The sequence below is a fragment of the Macaca fascicularis genome, chromosome 6 (genome assembly GCF_037993035.2).
Source record: "Macaca fascicularis isolate 582-1 chromosome 6, T2T-MFA8v1.1".
NCBI classification, from domain to species: Eukaryota; Metazoa; Chordata; class Mammalia; order Primates; family Cercopithecidae; genus Macaca; species Macaca fascicularis.
The window spans coordinates 119,651,574-119,673,929 of NC_088380.1; the positions used below are offsets into that span (position 1 = coordinate 119,651,574).

Sequence of the window (22,356 nt, forward strand, 5' to 3'; positions counted from 1 at the left end):
AGCAGCTGGATGTCAGAGACTGTGGTTTGATGTCAGAGAGCAGCAGCTTGACTTCAGAGCAATGGCTTGACACCATTGCTTTGGAGAGGAGTCCGGCTGAGGACAGCCAGAATCCAGGGGAAGATTACCTTCCCATTCCATCCCCCTTCTAGCTCCCCTTCCTGCTGAGAGCCACTTTTATTGGCAATAAAATTCTCTGTATTCACCACCCTTCAATCCTTTGTGCGACCTGATTTTTCCTGGATGCCAAACAAGAACTTGGGTGCCATGGGTGCAGAAGCTAAAGGGTGTCACACTGACCCTCTGCCTTCAGTGGTGGAGAGCAACTGCCTCACATGAAAAGGCAGAGGGCTCACTGAGCTGTTTAACACTTAAGCTGCCCACGAACGGCAAAGCTAAAAGAGCACTGTAACACATGCCCTCTGGAGCTTTGGGGGGTCACAGGTCTTCCCCCGAGATGCTGCTGGGGGGCCATCCCGGAGTTTTGTCCTGCTGATGCTCAAAGGCACTTGCTCCGGCCCCTGCACCCACTCACCTGCGTGCTCCTCCTCCCTCGAGGGGTTGAGAGCTGCGGACTGAGTAAGCGAGGCACCCCTGTCACGAGGCCTGAGAAGGGGTCAAGGACAATTTCCTCTTTCAAAGTCAGGGTGGGGGGCCTGAGAAGCGCAAGCTGCTACCCCATCACATTCTGACTATAGATCTCTGTTTCTTTTCTCAAAGCAATCGAGGCTGCATTTTCAGAACTTCTATTTTAGCAAAATCTTACCAGCTGGAGATTTGTTTTCATTTTCACTGTTGTCACTTTGGATTCCTGACACAGTTTGTTTCTGTGAATCAACAAACTTGGTCATAAATATGAAGGGATAAGGAAGATTACCTAACATCAACTCCAGGAAGCTGTCCTCCAGGACTGCGAGCCTCTACTGGCCTTGGTGTCCATCTAGGATCCCCCACTCTGCTCTGCGACAGCACCTCCACATAACTCCTAGCCATCTACCTGCAGCCTCAGTGGCAGAAATGTTCTGCAAGTGGTTTCTGCCAGAACTTTTCTGGAAGAAAAGTTCTGTTTCACACATATGTGAAAAAAAGTTCAAATCTACTTATCTGACTACTACTGATCACCTGAATTGGCACAGCTTTAAAAGAATGATACCCAGTTTTGCAGAGGATGGGAGGAAATATTTGGGGTAAAGAGGGAACGGCAACTGACAATATACAAGAAAAGACTTAATCATTCAATACCTTCGAGAAGTAATCCTGAAGAAATAGAAGTATGTTTAGAGGATAAATTCCAACCCCTTCACTGTGCCTCCCTGGCTTTCTGTCATTACTGACCGCAGTCCAACTCTCAGGCCTCATTTCTGCCCACTCTCCCCCAGGCTCACCAACCTCCAGTCCGAATGGCCCTTTCTTATTGCCTGGGTCACCTGCGGCAGCTCCAGATCCCCTTTAGACAGGCTGTCTCCTGCCCTTGAGAACAATCGGTGGATCCTCCATTAGCACTCATCCCAGGCCCTGTGGTCCTCACGCTAACAGGAGTGAGAGGATTTCCATGCAGCCAGGAGGAGGGGGAAGATGTGGTTCTGGCATCCAAATGTGACCTACAAAATATTTTCTCATAGCAGCAATGTTCACACTGATGGCTGGGGATGCGGTAACAACACTAGCAAGGTCCCGAAGTTATTTCCATGACAGATTACATAGGGTTTCTGAGGCTGGTTTCGGCAGCTAACACTCCTTTATTGTAATGCTGGTTTTAAGAGAAATTATGTTATGAATTTCAAATAACCAAAACAAAATCAACCTTAAAAGACATGGTCTGTTTAGAAAATAAAGACTGTTTATGTTAATAATAGGAGTTCATGAATCCCAAGAACTGTGGGAGCTCATTTTGAGAAAAGGCTGTAGATTAATGCTTTTCCATTTCCATCTTATACCCCAAGTCTCTTCTGGGGACTGAAAAGTTATGCAACAGCAGACTGTGGGGGAAATATTCCAAAGTAACACAAACTGAAGTAGAAAAATAACCTTTCCTGCTCTCAACCCTGGTTACTCTAAGTAAGATTCTGGAATGACTTTAGGGGGTTCTCCTCAGTCGCTTAGCTCTGTTACCATTTGCAGACAGGTCTTATTTGACCAGGCTCAGATCCCTGGGAGAAAACACACAGTCACCCCAGCCAGTGCTCCAGTCAATCAGTGTTCAAACTGTTACCTGGTTCTCAGGGATGATCCATATTGTGACCCTCTCCAGAGAAATTAAGTTGCCCATATAAAGAAAAGAAAAAGGTAACAAAGGGCTTGGCCTGTTACATCAACTAGTTAGAGTACAACTTTCAGTCTGGTCTAACCTTTTCAGTCTGTGGACTAGAGGATCACTGACTATCTAGCTACCTCATTCCTAGCAAAAAGCGAGTGTTCTCCAGACAGCCTGCTTTACCTATGTAAACAGTTCTCTCCATGTCTGCAAAAACTGTTTTTGGAAGAGGCAGGGCTGCCTTTCCCTGCCCCGACCCTCTCTCCTCACTCTGAGTGGCTGCTTGACACTTGTAAACACTTTTTCCTGAAGCCATTAAGCCTCATGAGCCAGTAAGCCAGGAAAATCTGGCTTTAGCATCAAACATATTTCACAGTCACAACTGCACCAAAAAGCCAGGTTTCATGTGTAAATTCTTCCTTGGTTGTCCTCCAAAACCTACTCATACAGAGGAAAAATCTAAGTGATCACACCAGAAAGCAAGGTATTCTATGTATAGAACACCTTGGGGTATGAGTAGAGTTCACCCCTAAGGGTATAAATCTCAACCCTCAGGGTATAATGGTTTCATATTTCAATCCTGAGGGTATAATAGTTTGATAGTGCTAAATTCCAGAAAAATAAAAATTTATCACCTAAAATCAAAAGAGATCTCAAAATAACAGAACGCTTCACTGGCTGTGCAAAGGCCCATACAATCAGGGATTTTGTTTTGGAAACAATTGCTCCAGAAAAGCACTGGTGTTGCATTAACAGAAGTGGGAAAATGATCCGCAGGAAAGGACACCAAACATGCTCTAACGTGCATGATGCAATGAGCCTGTGTGCACACATCTGTGCTCTGCTCTATTGCAATTCCCAGAATCATTGGGTCCAAGAGTGTTGTTTCTATTTTAATATGAAAGGCCACAAAATCTGACTGCAAATGCTTTGCTATTAAGCCAGGTGCTTGTGATCACACAGCTGCTCCCTAATTCCCCCATCAGCCCTAGAGACCTCAAAGGACTGCAGTAAGCAAAGGAAATCAACCACTGGCATGTCTTCCTGTTTAAACCAAGGACTATCAAAGGAAAGCCATCTATAGAAACACAGGCGACAACAATAAAAACAACTTCTTGGCTTTGTGGCCTTGGACAAGTGACTTACCCTCTCTAAACTCCATTATCCTGATTTTACAGAAGAGGAGCTCTTCAGGGCATCCTTCCGGGTTGGGGATTAAACATGAGGGATGCATGTAAATGCTTGACACAGGGTAAGTGAGTAAAGCATGTTAGCTGGTATATCCACCCTCTCTTTTAATGGCAAGCCTTTGCCAGATGGAGGACATAAAAATTCTAAGCAATGACTCCTACCTTGGCTTTGTCCACTTCATTACCTTTATTTTCTGAACAATTGTGTGACCAGGTTTGAAAAGAGGGAATTTTTTTTTAAAAAAACATGCAACGTGACAGAGGCTGGAATCTTTTTCCTTTATTTGACTGCTTAGGTAAGTCAAAGAACTTTTTAATTGGATTGTTTATTCCTCCGGGCTTGGAAGACAGTGCCCAGGAGCTAGCCTACTGAAGGGGCAGCTGGACTCTGATGGGTAGGGTATGAAAACAAAAGAAAGTGTATTTTGATGAAGCGAATAGGTTGGACTTAGTCCTATTATCTTTGGAGATCAGCAAATACACTGCAGCAAATTCTGCAGCTCAAGAAAATCTCTGGGTTACTAATGCAGGTTTGCAAATATAGCAACTATAATGAAATGGCTATTTTTAAATGATTTCCTATAATGGTGCTTATATATGGAAGCTTTTTTCCCTGTTGAAGAAATTTAATTGGAAAATGGCAAAGGAATAAGAAGAGGCAGACGGCCAGTTCCGCTGAACAAACACACGACTACGCTGTGTGAGCAGCTTTCATGAACTCTTCCTTGTTGTGCCCAAGTGTTTGTCCTCCTGGGGGATCTGGCAGAGCTACCCCTGCCTGGTGCACCCTCCTCCTCACGGGCTCCGACCCCACTCAGTCCCCGGATTCCTGCTCGGCTGTGACCTCTGGGAAGCATTCTTCCACGCTCCTCCCCGAGGTTATCACCAGGGCCACTGCAGGCCTGCTATGGAGTCTTAACTGCACTGTGAGGTCTTCCCTGTGGACCTGTCTGCATCCTCCAAAGAACTGTGAGCTTTGGGATGGGGTTCATTCACTGCTGCTCAAGTATGTGAGTATCTCCTATGCGCAGGCACTGCTATGCTGATCAATTAGGCAGGTGAAGTCCCTGCCCGCGTGGAGCCTGCACTCTGGCATGACAGCCAGATAAAGCTTGATAACACACAAGGAAGAGAGTATAAACACAATCCATCCTCAGGGAGTGCTCCATGCTATGAAAGAAAATGAAGCAGGGAAAGGGAGGCGAGTGGCTGCAGAAGAGTGAGGGATGAGGCATGACTCTAGAGGGGAGGGCGGGGGTCCTTTGCAGAGACAGCTGCTGAGGAAGGAGGGCTCCAGGCGGAAGGAACAGCCAGCACAGAGCCCCGGGCAGGAGAAGCAGCTCGGGCTGGAGGAACAGGAAGCCAGGAGGCCAGAGTGGCTAGAGCTGGAAGAAAAACAGAACAAGTGGCCAAGGAGGAGGCCAGAAGCAGGGAACACCCTGTTGGCTGCGTGCTGGGAATCTACAAGTAACTCTAGGCTTGAAGGATTTGAGGGTGGGAGCAAAGTGACCTGACAGCAGATTCTGTCTTTTATCCCCAGTACCTAGCACAGCCCCAAGTGAGTCTGCTGACTAAATGAGAAAAAAAGCTTCTATGTGTGGACAGAGAACACGTGTCAGCACTGGGCAGGGAAGGTCACTCCCCTCCAGGAACTCAGTCTTCTCAGGAAAGAGGCTACCACCAGTTATAACTAACCCATGTGTTTTTAAGTGAGGGACAGAATGAAAAGAATAGTTTGGGAAAATGAGGATGCCCATGGCGCCGACAGGCGGACGCTGGCTTCTGTGTGAGGACCAGTGCTACAGATACCACCTCATGTCAGGAGGTCCAAGAAGTCCCACAGGAAAGACATCCATGTAAGTGGGTTTATCCCTGCACTTCCCAAATGTATTTAATTATGGAACTTTGTTGGAGTGCAGGTCACTTATTAATTCCATAAAATACAATTTGAGAGAAGTGAATAGAGGGATCAGTATAGGGTTGACACTCTACAATGATTAGCAATTTCCAGGCTGTTTAAATCTGTCTGGCTGCCTAAGGCGGAAGACAGAGTCCTGAAGCTTGGGGCTGCCAGGGTTAGAGATTTATGATGCCTGTATGAAGTCAGGATGTGAGTATGAACTTAGCATGCTGGTATGAACTTGGCACATGCATGGTCTGGTTGCAGGGAGTTGTGTGTATTGTAACATAAAGCCCAGAGTCTCGGTTCAGTTTAATTGGGGGAATTGTCTTCACTCCTCATGATACTTCTGCCTGGTTTAAGCTGCTACCAACATACAGCTGTCAATGGCTTCGATGCATTTTATTTGGCCTTAGATGCAATCCAGACTACTGATCGCTCCTTCCTTATTAGAGCCTCTTCTGCCGCACTGGCTTCCAGAATACCACTCTCCTCATTTTATTCCTTCATCTTTGGCTGGCTGACTGGTGGATTGGTTGATTACCTCATTCATTCATTCCCACTACTATCTTTAAACACGTTATGTGCCAGGCCCTGTGATAATCTCTGAAGATATACTAGGAGATGAAACAAACATGCTTCTGCCTAGTGGAATTTAGTGGGAGAGTCAGTCAAGCAAATAAATACTATTATGTAATTTAAAATGTCAATGTGATAGTAAGATACAAATGGGGCAATGACAGAGTCAACAATTATCACGTGCAAACACCCTGATGTCTCCCAGCTGCTTTTCTTCAGCCCAGGTCTCTCCTCTTGGTTTTTTTTATCTGAATACCTACCGCCTTCTGAAGTATCTCTGCTCAAATACTTCAAGACACTATAAACCCATGGACAAACAGAACACACGATCTCCACCTATCATATAGTTCCTGCCCCAAGCAAAACAAAACTCAAAGCAAAACCACGGGGTCCTATTTCCTATGTGCCCTACTGGTGAGTGGCCCTGTTGTCCATCTATTGTGCAAATAAACTCTTATGGGGCATACACACCCTTCCACCTTCAATCCCTTTCCAATCCTTCAGCAAATCTTGCCAATTTTACGTCTTTATTAAATCTCAGCTGCCACCACCCTAATCTGAGCAACAATTTTGCCCATCTAGACTTCTGCAACAGTTTCCAAGCTAGCCTCCCCAACTCATTCTTCATCTATGGATTCTTTCTCCACACTACAGAGTGATTGATTCAAAACGCAAATCTGATGATCTCATTCTCTTCCCCCACTATTAAAAAATCTTTCAGTAGCTTCTTGTGGATCTTTGGGTAAAGACCAAACATGGTCTCTAGCATGGCCTGTAAGACTCTGCATGGCCTAGCTCCTGCCTACCTCTCCAGCTCCCCTCTTGTACCTCTGTGTCCTCCATCCATGATGATCTTCAGTCACCTCCTTAAATGCATTCCTCTCCCTCACTGGATGCTATTCTCTTCCTTGACCTGCCTAATTCCTACTGATCCTCCAGATCCTTCCTTCCTTCCTAGAGGAAGCCTTCTTGTAACCCTAGACTGAATCAAATTTCTTTGGATACACTCTCATACTACGGTGTTCCATAATGTTGTAGCACTTATAGGATTTTAATTAAACTCAAATATGTAATATTTGATTAAAATCCCTCTCCCCAACAAAATTTTAACTTCCAAGAAAAACTCATTATAAAATTCAAGAAAACTGACTATATGCACTCTTCTTTCTCCTGGTTCTTCTTCCCTCTCTCCCATACATGTAAACATGTCTGTCCTGAGATATGCTGCTCCTCCCTCTTTTGACTCCACACCCTTCGAACCACAGGGATCACCTTAGCCCAGATAACTTCAAAGCCTCTTCCCTAAACCTCAATCTCTTTCCAAATATCCAGGTAGGCAAGACCAGTGGTTTTGTAACATTTTGACTGCAACCCAGTTAGAACATTCATTTGGCAACTTACTGCCTACAAACATGCAAGAAACAAATTTCATGAAACAATACTGTCACTTGCTTTCCTATTAGCTTTCATTTAAAAATACTTTTTCATATAATTTCAAGACCCAATAGGTCACACCCTACAGTTTAAAATACATCGTACCAGATATTTACATATGGATATTTCTCTACAACCTCAAACATAATATGACTATTTCCCAACTCATTTCTCAACAAAACTTCCTTACTAAGGAATATATGATCCTTCTCTTAGTCACTGAAGAACAACACATTGGAGTCATTTTGGACTCCTCCTTCTTACCCAACCCAAGTAGTTGTTAAAACTTCTTGGGGTTCTTCCACTGCAATGTGTTGGCCCCCATCCCATCCCTTCCATTCCCATCATCATAGTTCAGATATTACTGTAATTTGGAATGCTGTAATAGCCTTTTAAACTGCTTCCCTACTTCCAGAATTTTCAAATAGAAGTGACTTATGTTTGAATCACAATTGTATCAGAGCAGAAAGCTTCAGTTCCATTTTGACCAACAAAGTAATGTGTAAGGGACTGAAATACATGTGACTTCATCCACTCAGTAAACTCCTTGAAAAATTAAATTTTCATTCAGGCTGCCTCACATTTCTAAAATTTCTATTACAATCCAGAAACCAAACTCTGGGTTGGTGGTAACGGCAGGCAGACTCACCCATGTCAGCAGTGACCATGGTAGACTGGTTTTCGGGGATAGAGACAGAGGTCTGGTCTTGGTCCATGCTTCGAGAGTCCTCGTTGACCTCGTGTTGGCTCTGGCTGAGTTCTGATCGCAGTTCTGAGTACTCATCTTCCTCCCTGAGAAAAAAGGAGAGTTGGCCACCACTGACAGAGGATTTAAGACAACCCCTAGAGAATATGTCTTTTAAGGACAAGAAAAAGACATTCAGAGAGAAAATAGATTTCTCCCCCAGGCCACATGGACCAGGATTTCTCCCAGCCCAAATAGATGGTCACACCTATGGTCAGCGAGTGAAGCTGAAAGGTTACTTCCACATAACATACCCATGTACCGAACGAGATTCATCTATCAGCCTGCAGAAACTCTTCCCCTCTAAAGATTCCTGAAGAAACGAGATTTCTTCACCTCCTCAAATTCCGAGGGGAAAAAGAACTAAGACTGCTAGCACTGAGGCTACTATTGAACCAAATAACTAAGAGTCTAGCACACAGCAACGGCATGCCCTACCACGTGGAGGGCCCACAGGAGCTTCCTTCTTGAAGGAGGCTGGAGGTTGGAGATGGGGTTGGAGCTACTGAGAAACCAGCACCTCATCTGTGCAGATCAAACTAGACGTTTTGGAAAGATATATGGATCAGCATGCCCAAGAAAGATGAGGCTAACTTCCCAAAGAAAGGAGGTAGAATTAGGGGGTGGGAAGAGAGGATGCAATGAGGAGAAAACGGAACACTGAATGAAAGAACACCACTCAGTGGCCTATTTCCTTTAATTTGCACTTGCTAACAAGAAGACAACATTTAAACCCCACCGTGTTTTATTTGTATACACACATCTACCTATTCTCAGCCCTTCAGGGGTCCCTCAACCTCTGGTCTCTTCATTGTACTATTAGCAAGCTGAGAAACTTAAAATTGCAGTATGTATTTCAGAGCACGTGCAGTGTCCCCTTCCCACACTACCACCACCACACATACACTGGACACAGGGATGGAGACAGCAAAATTAACCCTCTTTGAAGGATCTATTTTGCAAGTAAACAAGTAGGGGAAACTGTCAGGGGATTTAACTGGGAGTGGAATGCCCACTTAGGTCTGCTCAGCCTCAAGGGCAGGTTGTCTGTGAAGAAAGCTAGGAATCGGAGAAATCTCAGCTTGGCATTCATTTTAAATTGTCAACAACCAGAGAAGAAAGTCTACAGTGTTGGATTGTGGGTGGACCAAGATGATAAGTGGTGATCTTTAGAGTTTAGGGAGGCAAGCGGGAGACACATCTATAAATCAGAGAAAGGTGAAGAACAGAAATCTTGGTTCTCTCAAGATATCAAATTTCTCCCAGGAAAGGGATTCCGCTGAGCCTGTGTTTTATAAGGTATTGTTAATAAAAGCTACCCAGAAATCTGGAAAAGCTTTATGTAGATATAAAGCCCCACGACATGCAAAATATGAATTAGAGAGTGGTGAAGACAAAAAAAAAATACAGACTAATGTTCTATGAATAAGTTAATTATTAGACATCTGCAAGCAAAAGTCAACAATAATTAGGTTTAGGAAAGAAAACGATTAAAAAGTACTCTTAAGTGCCTTTTTGGTCTACGGGACGATTGTGCACTGATAGATACATTAGCTCTCCTTTCAGTCAGCACTTAAAATTCAGATTTTAGTTAAGGGGAGATTTTGTGTATGATGAATAAATTACCTTGCTTGCATGGCCAACGTAATCAGCTTTGGCTCAGCCGAGACTTTTTTGCAGCCAAGAAAGCAAGTGATAAATGCTACTGCTGTTTCTTTGGTATAAATGGCATTTGTAAAATCTTTAATAGCCACCTTAAACCCTCCTGGCTTGCCAGATTCGAAAGTATACAGTTCCTGCCAAATCTCCTGCTTTGTACAGAATTACTTCTAGAGATTACTAGGATGAACTTTATAAAGGAGTGAATTGAGAAGGTGTGGGAAAGGGAAGCTGTTATTGTAGAAACATTCCCTACTGAGGTCAGAGCACAGTCTGAAGGAGAACCATATTACATTAGGCAGTAGGTTTTCTGTGTCACAACATGCAAACTAAAAATTCCCATTCAATGTATTTGAGCACCAAAACAAAGACAGGACCACAAACACTGCACAGATTCTGTCTTCAAGGAGACAAAGATGTTCACAACCCAAGAAGGATGCTGTGGGTGAACACAGGTGGAATATCTGGGGCTGCCAGTGGGGAGTGACCAGAGAAGACCTCCTGGGTGGAGAAGCACTCAAGATGAGTCTCAAGGCAAGTAGATTTCAGTTAGGTCACATGTGTGGAATAGCACAGGCAAAGGCTCAGAGGAGCTGCAAATGTGCAGAACTTGGAGGGGAACAAGTGGTTCACTATGGCTGAAACCAAAATATGGCACAGGATGGAAACATAAGGATGGAGAGGCACTCAGACTACTTGTTGACTGGGCAGTTTGAGCAAAAGGAAAACATATTGCACCAGAGGATGCAAATAATCAGGGTTAGATGGAAGAAATAAAAATACAATGTGGAAAGTCTAGGAATTCAGGGGAAGGAATAAATGTTGCCAAGATCTTGTGTGGAAACAGATAAAATGAGAAGAGGAGAAATGCATTCCAGCTATGGTAATCATTGTAAGTATTCTGGAACTAAAACAACACATGCCAACAAAGTAATAGTCATTAGAGGTGGAAAGCTACCTTGTGAGAACAGGGAAGATCTTGTGCCACAAAGAATGAGGTATAAAAAGGTTAAACTGAGCTTAAATATTACAAAGTTCATGCAGCCCCGTTGGGTCTCCCACTGACTTTGGTAAAAAATCATGGAGCTGCATATCCTTATCTCTCATTGGCATCATTCCTGAAAGGAGGCTGGAACCTGGGACCGGGAAATGACAAATTGTAAACTAACTCAATTTGTGATTGCAGTACGCGTGGCACACTGATGACCGGGGGTCTTCTCTACCATTCAGGAGCACTGTTCCATCAAGAGCAAAGGAGTAAGTAAAACACACTAAGAGTCCCTGTCAGTTTTGCAAAGACAAGGTTTTGAGTTGTGCTTCTGCAGTGGCTCTGCACAGCCTTGAGGACGCCTGGTGAGGCTGTGTGGCTAATGACACAGCACAACAGCATCTGAAGATGACTTCTGTTTGTTGTGTATACAGGCATTCTTCTCAAGCAATAACTTATTTCTTTGGGGAAAAAAATGCCTCCCCAAAAAAACACCAACTGCTAATGCTGGTGATGAAGAGAGGAAAATGTAAAAACACGGGAAAAAAAGTGGCCATTTGAAACCAGAAAAATAGCAGCTCTGATAAAATGATAAATGTTGAAAGTGACACTCTGTAGTGGTAGGTTTATAATCATGGAATGACAAAGTTCTCAGGTGTCTCTCCTTGGAACATAAAGGGTCAACTCACAGGATTCCAAATGCATATTCTTTCATTCACTTAGAAGTGTCTGGGAAGTGCTTCCAAGCTGCTTTAAGAGATGCAACGATTAATGCTTGCTCTTAGTTTAAACAACATAACAAATGCTCCTAAGGAGGCAGGCATTAGATTGTACACTTGCCTATGTAACGACCAGCAGTGGCAGAAAAGTCACAGGCTGGCAGACTGGAAGGGATTTTAAAGACTGTTTTAGCCAGGACCACTACCTTTATTTTACAAACAAGACAAATAGGGCTTCGAGAGGCAACTTACCTAAGATTATGCAACTACTAGCACAGCCTAATTCCTAAATTTCACACCAATGAGACACTATGTAGTTGACTCTTGAACAACATGGATTTGAGCTGCATTAATCCATTTATACGCAAATTTTCTTTCAATAAATGTATTTGAAAATTTTTTGGAAATTTGTGACAACTTGAAAAAACCTCAGATGAATCGTGTAGCCTAGAAATACAAAAAAAAAAATTTAAGATATGTCATAAATACATGAAATATATACATTAGGTTGATGCAAAAGTAATTGTGGTTTTGCTTTTGAAAGTAATGGAAAAAACCGCAACTGCTTTCACACAACCTAATAGATACTAGTCTATGTGTTAACTGACTGCTTATGTTATCTGTAAGGCTTCAAGTCAACAGTAGACTTTTTTTTATTATTATACTTTAAGTTCTAGGGTACATGTACACAACATGCAGGTGTGTTACATATGTATACATGTGCCATATTGGTGTGCTGCACTCATTAACTCGTCATTTACATTAGGTATATCTCCTAACGCTATCCCTCCCCCCTCCCCACAATAGGACCCCAGTGTGTGATGTTACCCTTCCTGTGTCCAAGTGATCTCATTGTTCAATTCCCACCTATGAGTGAGAAAATGCGGTGTTTGGTTTTCTGTTCTTGCGATAGTTTGCTGAAAATGATGGTTTCCAGCTGCATCCATGTCCCTGCAAAGGACACGAGCTCATCCTTTTTTATGGCTGCATAGTATTCCATGGTGTATATGTGCCACATTTTCTTAATCCAGTCTGTCACTGATGGACATTCGGGTTGATTCCAAGTCTTTGCTATTGTTTGTGAATAGTGCCACAATAAACATACGTGTGCATGTGTCTTTATAGCAGCATGACTTATAATCCTTTGGGTATATATATCCCCAGTAATGGGATGGCTGGGTCAAATGGTATTTCTAGTTCTAGATCCTTGAGGAATCACCACACTGTTTTCCACAATGGTTGAACTAGTTTACAGTCCTACCAACAGTGTAAAAGTGTTCCTATTTCTCCACATCCTCTCCAGCACCTGTTGTTTCCTGATTTTTTAATGATCACCATTCTAACTGGTGTGAGATGGTATCTCATTGTGGTTTTGGTTTGCATTTCTCTGATGGTGAGTGATGATGAGCATTTTTTCATGTGTCTGTTGGCTGTATGAATGTCTTCTTTTGAGAAGTGTCTGTTCATATCCTTTGCCCCTTTTTGATGGGGTTGTGTGTTTTTTTCTTGTAAATTTGGTTGAGTTCTTTATAGGTTCTGGATATTAGCCCTTTGTCAGATGAGTAGATTGCAAACATTTTCTCCCATTCTGTAGGTTGCCTGTTCACTCCGATGACAGTTTCTTTTGCTGTGCAGAAGCTCTTTAGTTTAATTAGATCCCATTTGTCAATTTTGGCTTTTGTTGCTGTTGCTTGTGGTGTTTTAGACGTGAAGTCCTTGCCCATGCCTATGTCCTGAATGGTATTACCTAGGTTTTCCTCTAGGGTTTTTATGGTTTTAGGTCTAATATTTAAGTCTCTAATCCATCTTGAATTAATTTTCGTATGAGGAGTAAGTAAAGGATCCAGTTTCAGCTTTCTACTTATGGCTAACCAATTTTCCCAGCACCATTTATTAAATAGGGAATCCTTTCCCCATTTCTTGTTTTTGTCAGGTTAACAGTAGATTATTAGTAGTTAAGGTTTTGGTGAGTCACGAGTTATATCTGGATTTTTAACTCCACAGTGTAGGGGTTGGTGCCATTATCCCTCATATTGTTGGGACTTTTTAAACTCTGACTTTAGGTTCATGAGTACACGTGAACGTTTGTTACGCAGGTAAACTTGTGTCATGGGGGCTTGTTGTACAGATTATTTCATCACCCAGCCCAGTACCCAATGGTTATCTTTTCTGCTCCTCTCTTTCCTCCCACCCTCCACCTACAAGCAGGCCCCAATGTCTGTTGTTCCCCTCGTTATGTCTATTTGTTATCATTTAGCTGCCACACCCAGTATTCTGTTTTCTATTTCTGCATTAGTTTGCTAAGGTTAACCCACAAGACATGAGCTTGTATTTTTTATGACTGCATAGTATTCCACGGTATATACGTACCACATTTTCTTTATCTAATCCGTCATTGATGGGCATTTAGGTTCATTCCATGTCTTTGCTATGGTGAAGAGTGCTGCAATGAACGTTTGTGTGCATGTGTTCTTTGTAATGCAATGCTTCATATTCCTCTTGGCATATACTCAGTAATGTGATTGCTGGGCTGAACGGTAGTTCTGCTTTTAGCTCTTTGAGGAATCGCCATACTGTTTCCCACAATGATTGAACTCATTTACACTCCCATCAACAGTGTATAAGTGTTCCCTTTTCTCTGCAACCTCACCAGCATCAGTTATTTTTTGACTTTTTAATAGTAGCCATTCTGAATGGTATGAGATGGTGTCTCATTGTGGTTTTCATTTGCATTTCTCTAATGAGCAGCAATATTGAGCTTTTCTTCATATGCTTTTTGGCTGCATGTATATCTTTTGAAAAATGTCTGTTCATGTCCTTTGCCTACTTTTTAATGGGGTTGTTTTTCTCTTGTAAATTTGTTTAAGTTCCTTATAGATGCTGTATAGACCTTTGCTTGATGCATAGTTTGCAAATATTTTCTCCCATTCTGTAAGTTGTCTGTTTACTCTGTTGATAGCTTCTTTTGCTATGCAGAAGCTCTTAAGCTTCATCAGATTCCATTCGTCAATTTTTGCTTTGTTGTTATTGCTTTCGGTGTCTTTGTCATAAAATCTTTGCCCTTGCTCCATGCAGAATGATATTGCCTAGGTTGTCTCCCATAACCCTCATATTGTTAAAGGGTCAACTATAATGTCATGACTGAAGGAAAAGATATTTCATTATTTATTAAAGATTCCTTCTCATTATTGGTTAGGGGTAAAATTATTTAATCAGAAGAGGGAAAAGTCAATGGAAGTATAATTCTTACCATGCTTTCCAGACTTCAAGCTCAAAATACTATGGAGTCAACAGCATTTGATAGACTGTCATGTCACTATCCACATTATCTCTCTCATTTTGGGTACACGTTCATGCCTTCCACTGTATTGGAATGATTTGTGGAGAAGACCCAGATGGTCAACTGCCTGCCTTGACAGCTGTCAAGCTGTCAGTCAGCTGTGGCCAACTAATCCACCCTAGTTGACCTGGTGGTTTTTTGGGTGAACTGCATTCTTTCTTAAATTAAAAGTAGACTTGCCTTTAAATGGCTGGCTTTCTTTTAAAGAACAAAGTTTCGTTTTTGTTTTGTTTTGTTTTGTTTTTGTTTTTTAAAAACTATTGGAAGGAAATGTATTCCTTTTAGTTCTCTGAAAGAATTTAGTACAGGAAATAAGTGATGAATAAAGTCCTCATTCTTTCTTCAATACTATCTCCCCTTATTTTTTCAGATAGCATAGAGAAGATCAGACTCATCTATGAATCTTTTGGTGAATAACTGAACAAATGGGATTTGAAATGCTCTTCTATGAATATAACAATCCATTTTTGTCTTAACAAGAGCTCATATAAGATCCATATTCAAGAACTTCCAAATATTAAAAAAAGAGATTGATATAGATCACACAGGAAAACAGGGAACGAGAAATACATCTTCTTTATGGGTTTTATTTTTATTTCATTGCACTATACTTTTTAGACTGTAAATTAATCAGAACAATATGTTTTGCTGGCAGACAAGGAGGTTTTGGTTACAGTGTTTGAAATGCAACAACATGAAGATGAACAGATGCCTGTGTGTTGTTGGCTGCATGTACATCAAGATGTACATGATACCAACAACACATAGGCAACTGTGTGCCCAAAGATCAGGAGAAACATCAAGCTCCTGGTGCAGGCCTGAAATCTTAGCAGTCAGATTATATTACAGTAGATAGAGACTCTGGGATGCTATCTCTCTGTCCTCAAATGAGGGGGCATTTTGCAGCCCCATTAAACAGAAGGGTTGAGTGCCAATGCTGAGATCACAGAGATAGGAGGGGTCTGTGCCTTGGGGCTGCTGCTGTATGAGGTGAAACATGTGAGAGAGTGAGTTTAGGATAGGAGCCCAGGCTGCGGACAAATTCCATGGAGGGAAAAGAAGATCTACAGTCTGCAGGGTCCTAGAGGTTTAAGAAGAGTGCCATCAGGAAGGAAACATGGCTTAGCGTCAATGCCATAGAAAGGGACCAATGACAAGAAAAGGTCGCTGGATTTTTCATTTAAGAAATCATTGGTGATTTTCAAGAAAGGTGTTTTAGTCAGCTCAGGCTGCCATAAAAAAATACCATAGACAGGGTGGCTTAAACAATAGAAATTTATTTTCTCACAGTTCTGGAGCCTAGATCCTCCAAGATCAAGGTCCAGCATGGCTGCTTTCTGGTGAGGGCTCTTCCTGGCTTCCAGATGGCTGATTTCTCCCTGCGTCCCCATATGGCTGGAAGGAAGAGAATATACATGCAAGCTGTCTTGTGTCTCTTCTTAAAAGGCAATACACCAAAAAACAACCCCATCAAAAAGTGGGCAAAGGATATGAACAGACACTTTTCAAAAGAAGACATTTATGTGACCAACAAGCATATGAAAAAAAGCTCATCATCATTGGTCATTAGAGAAATGCAAATCAAAACCACAATGAGATACCATCTCATACCAGTTAGAATAGCGATCATTAAAAAGTCAGGAAACAACAGATGCTGGAGAGGATGTGGAGAAATAGGAGCACTTTTACACTGTTGGTGGGAGTGGAAATTAGTTCAACTATTGTGGAAGACCGTGTGGCAATTCCTCAAGGATCTAGAACTAGAAATAACATTTGACCCTGCAATCCCATTACTGGGTACATACCCAAAGGATTATAAATCATTCTACTATAAAGACACATGCACATGTATGTTTATTGCAGCACTATTCACAATAGCAAAGACTTGCAACCAACCCAAATGCCCATCAAGGATAGACTGGATTAAGAAAATGTGGCATATATATACCATGGAATACTATGCAGCCATAAAAAAGAATGAGTTCATGTCCTTTGCAGGGACATGGATGAAGCTGGAAACCATCATTCTCAGCAAACTAACACAGGAACAGAAAACCAAACACCGCATGTTCTCACTCATAAGTGGGAGTTAAACAATGAGAACATATGGGCACAAGGAGGAGAACATCACACACTGGGGCCTGTCAGGGGGTGGGGGGCAAGGTGAGGGATAGCCTTAGGAGAAATAACTAATGTAGATGATGCGTGCAGCAAACCACCATGGCACATGTATACCTATGTAACAAACCTGCACGTTCTGCATGTGTATCCCAGAACTTAGGTATAATTTAAAAACAAGAAAAGAAAAAAAAAGGCAATATACCTTCTTGAGGGCCTGCTGTGGTTTGAATGATTGTCCCTTCCAACTCTCATGTGGAAATTTCATCCCCAATATTGGAGATGGAGTCTAGTGGGAGGTGTCTGGGTCGTGGGGGTGGTGGATCCCTCATGAGGAAATTGTTGCCCTTTCTTGTGGGTGAGTGAGTTCTCACTCTATTAGTTCCCTGGAGAGCGAGCTGTTGAAAGAGCCTGGCACATCCTCCCTCTCAGGCCGTGTGATCTCTGCATAGGCGGCTCCCCTTCCCCTTCTGCCATGAGGAGAAGCAGCCTGAAGCCCTCACCAGAAGCAGATGCCAGTGCCATGCTTCTTGTACAGCCTGCAGAACTGTGAGCCAAACAAACCTCTTCTCTTTATAAATTACCCAGCCTCAGATATTCCTTTCTAGCAACACAAAGGGACTAAGACAGGGCCCCACTCTTCTGACTTCATCTAACCCTGATTCTCTCCCAAAGGCCTCATCTCCAGATACCATCATAGTGGGGGCTAGGGCTTCAATATATGAATTTGGCAAACGGGGCACCACAGGTCAGTTCACAGCAAGCGGGTTTTGGTAAACTGTTGGAGTCAGAAGCCACACAGCAGCAGTGAGATAATGAGCAAAGGGGAGATGAAGCAGAGAATATGAACAACTCATGAGACTTGGTAGTGAGAAGCTGATGTTATGAGAGTGGCTTACAGAAAAGAAAATAACCTCCTTGGGAAAGAAAAGATCTTATGTTTAATTTGCTTAGAAATCCTTCTTTATTTTCTTTTCACATCCAGTGAGCTACTGATATATTTTGCCATTTCCCCCATCCCACTGTATAATCTCCCCAAGTCAGATTAACATTAAAAAAAGCCACTCATAACAGTGGCTTTTTTAAAGAGAAAGAGCACATATTACAAAACAGTGCGTGTTGTATGATCAGATTTGTTTGAAATTATTCATGAATAAAATTTTTCAGAAGGCCTTATGTATAAAGTGTTTAGTGTTTAATCCTAGGAGATAGGATTTAGGATGCATTAGGCAGAGTTCAGTTAGGAAAACAAACTGCACTGCATGTTTCAAGTGGAAAGGATTTAACTTAGTTCCATGCCTGCAAAATTGTTGGAAGGGTTGCAGAAAAGTGAGGTGAGCAGAGGTCACCAAGAGCTGTCAGATTTGCCATTGTGGCTGTGATCCCCTCAGAGATCAGGAACTGCTACTGACTTTGCACCACCATGGGCTGAGGGAGAATAGCTCCCACCTCCCTCTGCCTTCCAAACCCACGTGAGTGCATTTCATCGGCACAGTTAAAACTCTATCCAGAACCCAGCTGGTAAGAGAGTCTGAGAGAGAGTTCCCTGGCCCTCTTTGATTCTGGGGAGGATAAAGAGAGGGGTGGGAATGGTATCAAAGTGCTAGACAACAGCTATCATAGTCTCTACCCTCTTTAGCTACTCAGTGACCAACTGTATGCACCCTCTTATCCACACCACAATTTCTAAATTGCAATAGCAATGATACTAACCTTCTCTGTAGTCATCCCTCAATTCAATTTAAATAGGTTCATCTTTTCAAAATGAGAGATTCAAAGTACCATCATTGATAGTGTGGGATATAAGGGTTTTTAAAAAATAATTTGATTAATTTTTTATTTTTTAATTTATAATTTTTTCCTTTTTTTGAGTTTTATATTAACTGGAACTTTACAAGGATTCAATTTCCTTAAAATTTTAAACATTATTCCTAACAATAGTATAGTAAAGCGATCTTCACTCTTCTAGTTCAATGACAAATCCACCTAGATATCATGTAACCTACCTACTAAATGATGAGTTTCACCAGTACCAACTCACCCTATCTGAAATAATAGGAGAAAATAAGAGGAAAAAGAAAAGTGCATGTGTGTGTGTGTATGTGTGTTTATATATATACACATATACACATATACAAGCAAGAAAATATGCACAGCCTAGCCATCTTTTCTGCTACTGGTCATGAGGCTAGAGTTGATATTTATAACTTCCCTCTACTAGGAAATCCATATTTTATTTGTTTGGCTAGCATCTCAGCTGGTTAGAATGAGTTCTTTACTTAATGAAGTAATCCAAAATCTTTATTCCTCAAGGGCCTAGCCCTTAGTGGACTGACTTGTATTTGGCCTGACCTGTATTGGGTTGTTCTAATCTACTTTTACTACTGGATAATTACTAGAAGGTATCCTAGGTATTCAGACATAGTACTCAGTGTTCCAATTTCCTCTTGATAGTTACTTCAGCCAGTAGAGTAACTTCCTTCTTTGCTTGTTGGCTCAGTGGCATGGGGTGTCCCAAAGGGCCAAACAGGTGGCAGTCAATTGAATCATTTTTGTATTCTCTGATGGAGAACTCGCTAAGATTTCATACTAGCAGTGCTCAAAGTTGCAAAAATAAGAAGCTATAACTTTTTTTTTTAACTGATACAGGATAGATATGTATTTTCAGGGTACCTGTGACATTTTCATACATTTTTACAGTGTAATAATCAAGTCAAGATAACTGAGATATCCATTACCTTCAACATTTATCTTTTCTTTATGCTGGGAACATTCAAATTATTCTCTACTAGCTATTTTGAAATATAAAATATTATAGTCACTCTATTGAATTATCAAACACTAGGTCTTACTTCTTCTATCTACCTTATTTTTGTACCCATTATTCAACCTCTCTTCATCCCCCTCTCCTGCCTATCCTTCCCAGCCTCTAAAAACCACCAAACTACTCTCTGTCTTCATGAGATCTACTTCCTTAGCTCCGACATGAGTAAGAACATGCGATATTTGTCTTTTTGTGCTTTCTGGCTTTTTTCATGGAACATAGCAACCTCCAGTTCCGTTCATGTTGCTGTGAGAGGATTTCATTCTTTTTTTTATAGCTGTTAATATTGCATTGTATGTATCTTCATCCATTCATCTGTTGATAGGCACTGATACTGATTTCAAATTTTGGCCGTTGTGAATAGTGCTGCAATAAACAAGGGAATGCAGGTATCTCTTCAATATAATGATGTCCTTTCTTTTGGATATATACCCAGTAAGGGAATTACTGGATCATATGGTAGTTCTATTTTGAGTTTTTTGAGGAATCTTCATACTGTCTTACATAGTGGTTGTAGTAATTTACATTTCTGCCAAGAGTGTATGAGACTTCCTCTTTCTTACATATCCTGGCCAGCATCCATTATTCCTTATGCTTTTGGTAGAAACCATTTTAATTGGGAAGAGAGAATATCTCACTGTGATTTTGAGTACTTTTTCATTTACCTGTTGGCCATCTGTATGTCTTCTTTTGAGCAATGTCTATTCAGATCTTTGCTCATTTTTAATCAGATTTGTTTTTTGTGCTACTGAATTCCTTACATTCCTTGCCAGTGGACAGTGTGCAAATATTGTCTCCCATTCTGTAATTTCTCTTTTCACTTTCATTATTTCCATTGCTGTGTGGAAGCTTTTTAGTTTCATGTAATCCCATTTGTCTAGTTTTGCTATCATTGCCTATGCTTTTGAGATCTTACTAAAAAAATCTTTGCCCAGACTCAATGTCCTAGAGCATTTCCTTAATGTTTTCTCTGAGTAGTTTCATAGTTCAGGTCTTATGTTTAGGTTTTAATCTGTTCTGATTTTTGTGTATGGCAAGAGACTGGTGTCTGGTTTCATTCTTCTGCATATGGATATCCACTTTGCCCAGCACCATTTATTGAAGAGACCATTCTTTCCCTACTGTATGTTCTTGGTGCCTCTGTCAAAAATGAGATGACTGTAGATGAGTGGATTTATTTCTGGATTCTCTACTATGTTTCATTGGTCTATGTGTCTGCTTTTGTGCCAGTACTATGCTGTTTTGGTTACCACAGCTTTGTAGTATAATTTGAACTCAAGTAGTGTGATCCTTCCAGCTTTGTTCTTTTTGCTCAGGATTGGCTTTGGCTATTTGGGGTTTTTTTCTCTCTCTCTTTTTTTTTTGTAGTTCCATATATATTTTAGGATTTTTTTTTTTTTTCTATTTCTGTGAACCATGACATTGGCATTTTGATAGGGATTACACTGACTCTACAGATCACTTTGGGTAGTACTAACATTTTAACTCATTTATGCTGGAGCCTTAAATTTTTTTGTGTGTGAAAAATCAGACTTTGGCAATGACCTTGAGCAGTAGGAGATAAATAACTCCCACAAGCTTAGCGTTCCAATAATAGAACACTAGGCACAAATGGGTTAACAATACTAATTCCTCCAATCCATGAACATGGGGATCTTTCCATTTGTTTGAATCCTTTTCAGTTTCTTTAATGAGAGTTTTGTAATTTTCCTTGTAGAGATCTTTTACTTCTTTGGTTAAATTTATTCTTAGGTATTTTATAATTTTTGTAGCTACTGTAAGTAGGATTGCTTTCTTGATTTTGTGTTCAGATTCTTCACTCTTGGCATATATAAATGGTATTAAAATCCACCCAGATATGTAACCTACCTACTAAATTATGAGTTTCACCAATACCAACTCATCCTATATAAAATGATAGGAGAGGCTGGACATGGTGGCTCACACCTGTAATCCCAGCACTTTGGGAGGCCAAGGTGAGCAGATCACCTGAGGCCAGGAGTTTGAGACCATCCCGGCCAACATGGTGAAACCCCGTCTCTACTAAAAACACAAAAACTTAGCTGGGCATGGTAGTGCACACCTGTAATCCTAGCTACTCAGGAGGGGTAGGCATGAGAATCGGTTGAACCCAGGAGGCAGAGGTTGCAGTGAGCCCAGATTGCGCCACTGCATGCCAGCCCAGGCGATACAGTGAGAGTGTCTCAAAAATAAATAAATAATAAAAAAAAAATAGGAGAAAGTAAGAGGAAAAAGGGACATGCATATATACATAAAAGCAAGAAAATATGCATAGCCTAAGCATTGCTTCTGATTACAGGCTATAGCTGGTTACAGGCTACAGTTGATATTTACTCCTTCCTTCTGCTACTAGGAAATCCTTATTTTCTTTAGCTAGCATCTCAGCTGGTTAGAATTCTTTATTTAATGAAGGAATCCACAATCTCTACTCCTGAAGGAGTCTGCTTTTAGACCCAGTCGTGTAAACAGAGACCCGAAATAAGAAAATATAAATAAATAAATAAATGAAAATAGACCTAGTGATGGCACAGCTCATGGGTGTAAGACAACTTCTGATAAGATTCATACAGGCATTGATATTCCTA

At 41.4% G+C, this 22,356-nt stretch overlaps 1 protein-coding gene across 6 annotated transcripts in view; it reads right to left on the reverse strand.

Moving 5' to 3' along the window:
- The window catches only part of MCC (MCC regulator of WNT signaling pathway), a 475,249-nt gene that overhangs the window by 88,170 nt on the left and 364,723 nt on the right, over positions 1-22,356 (reverse strand). For all 6 annotated transcript variants that reach the window (XM_005557529.5, XM_005557531.5, XM_073994065.1 and 3 more), the window contains one exon: positions 8,007-8,149. In XM_005557529.5, coding sequence (XP_005557586.2) covers positions 8,007-8,149 — 143 coding nt within the window. The remainder of the gene's footprint in view (positions 1-8,006; positions 8,150-22,356) is intronic.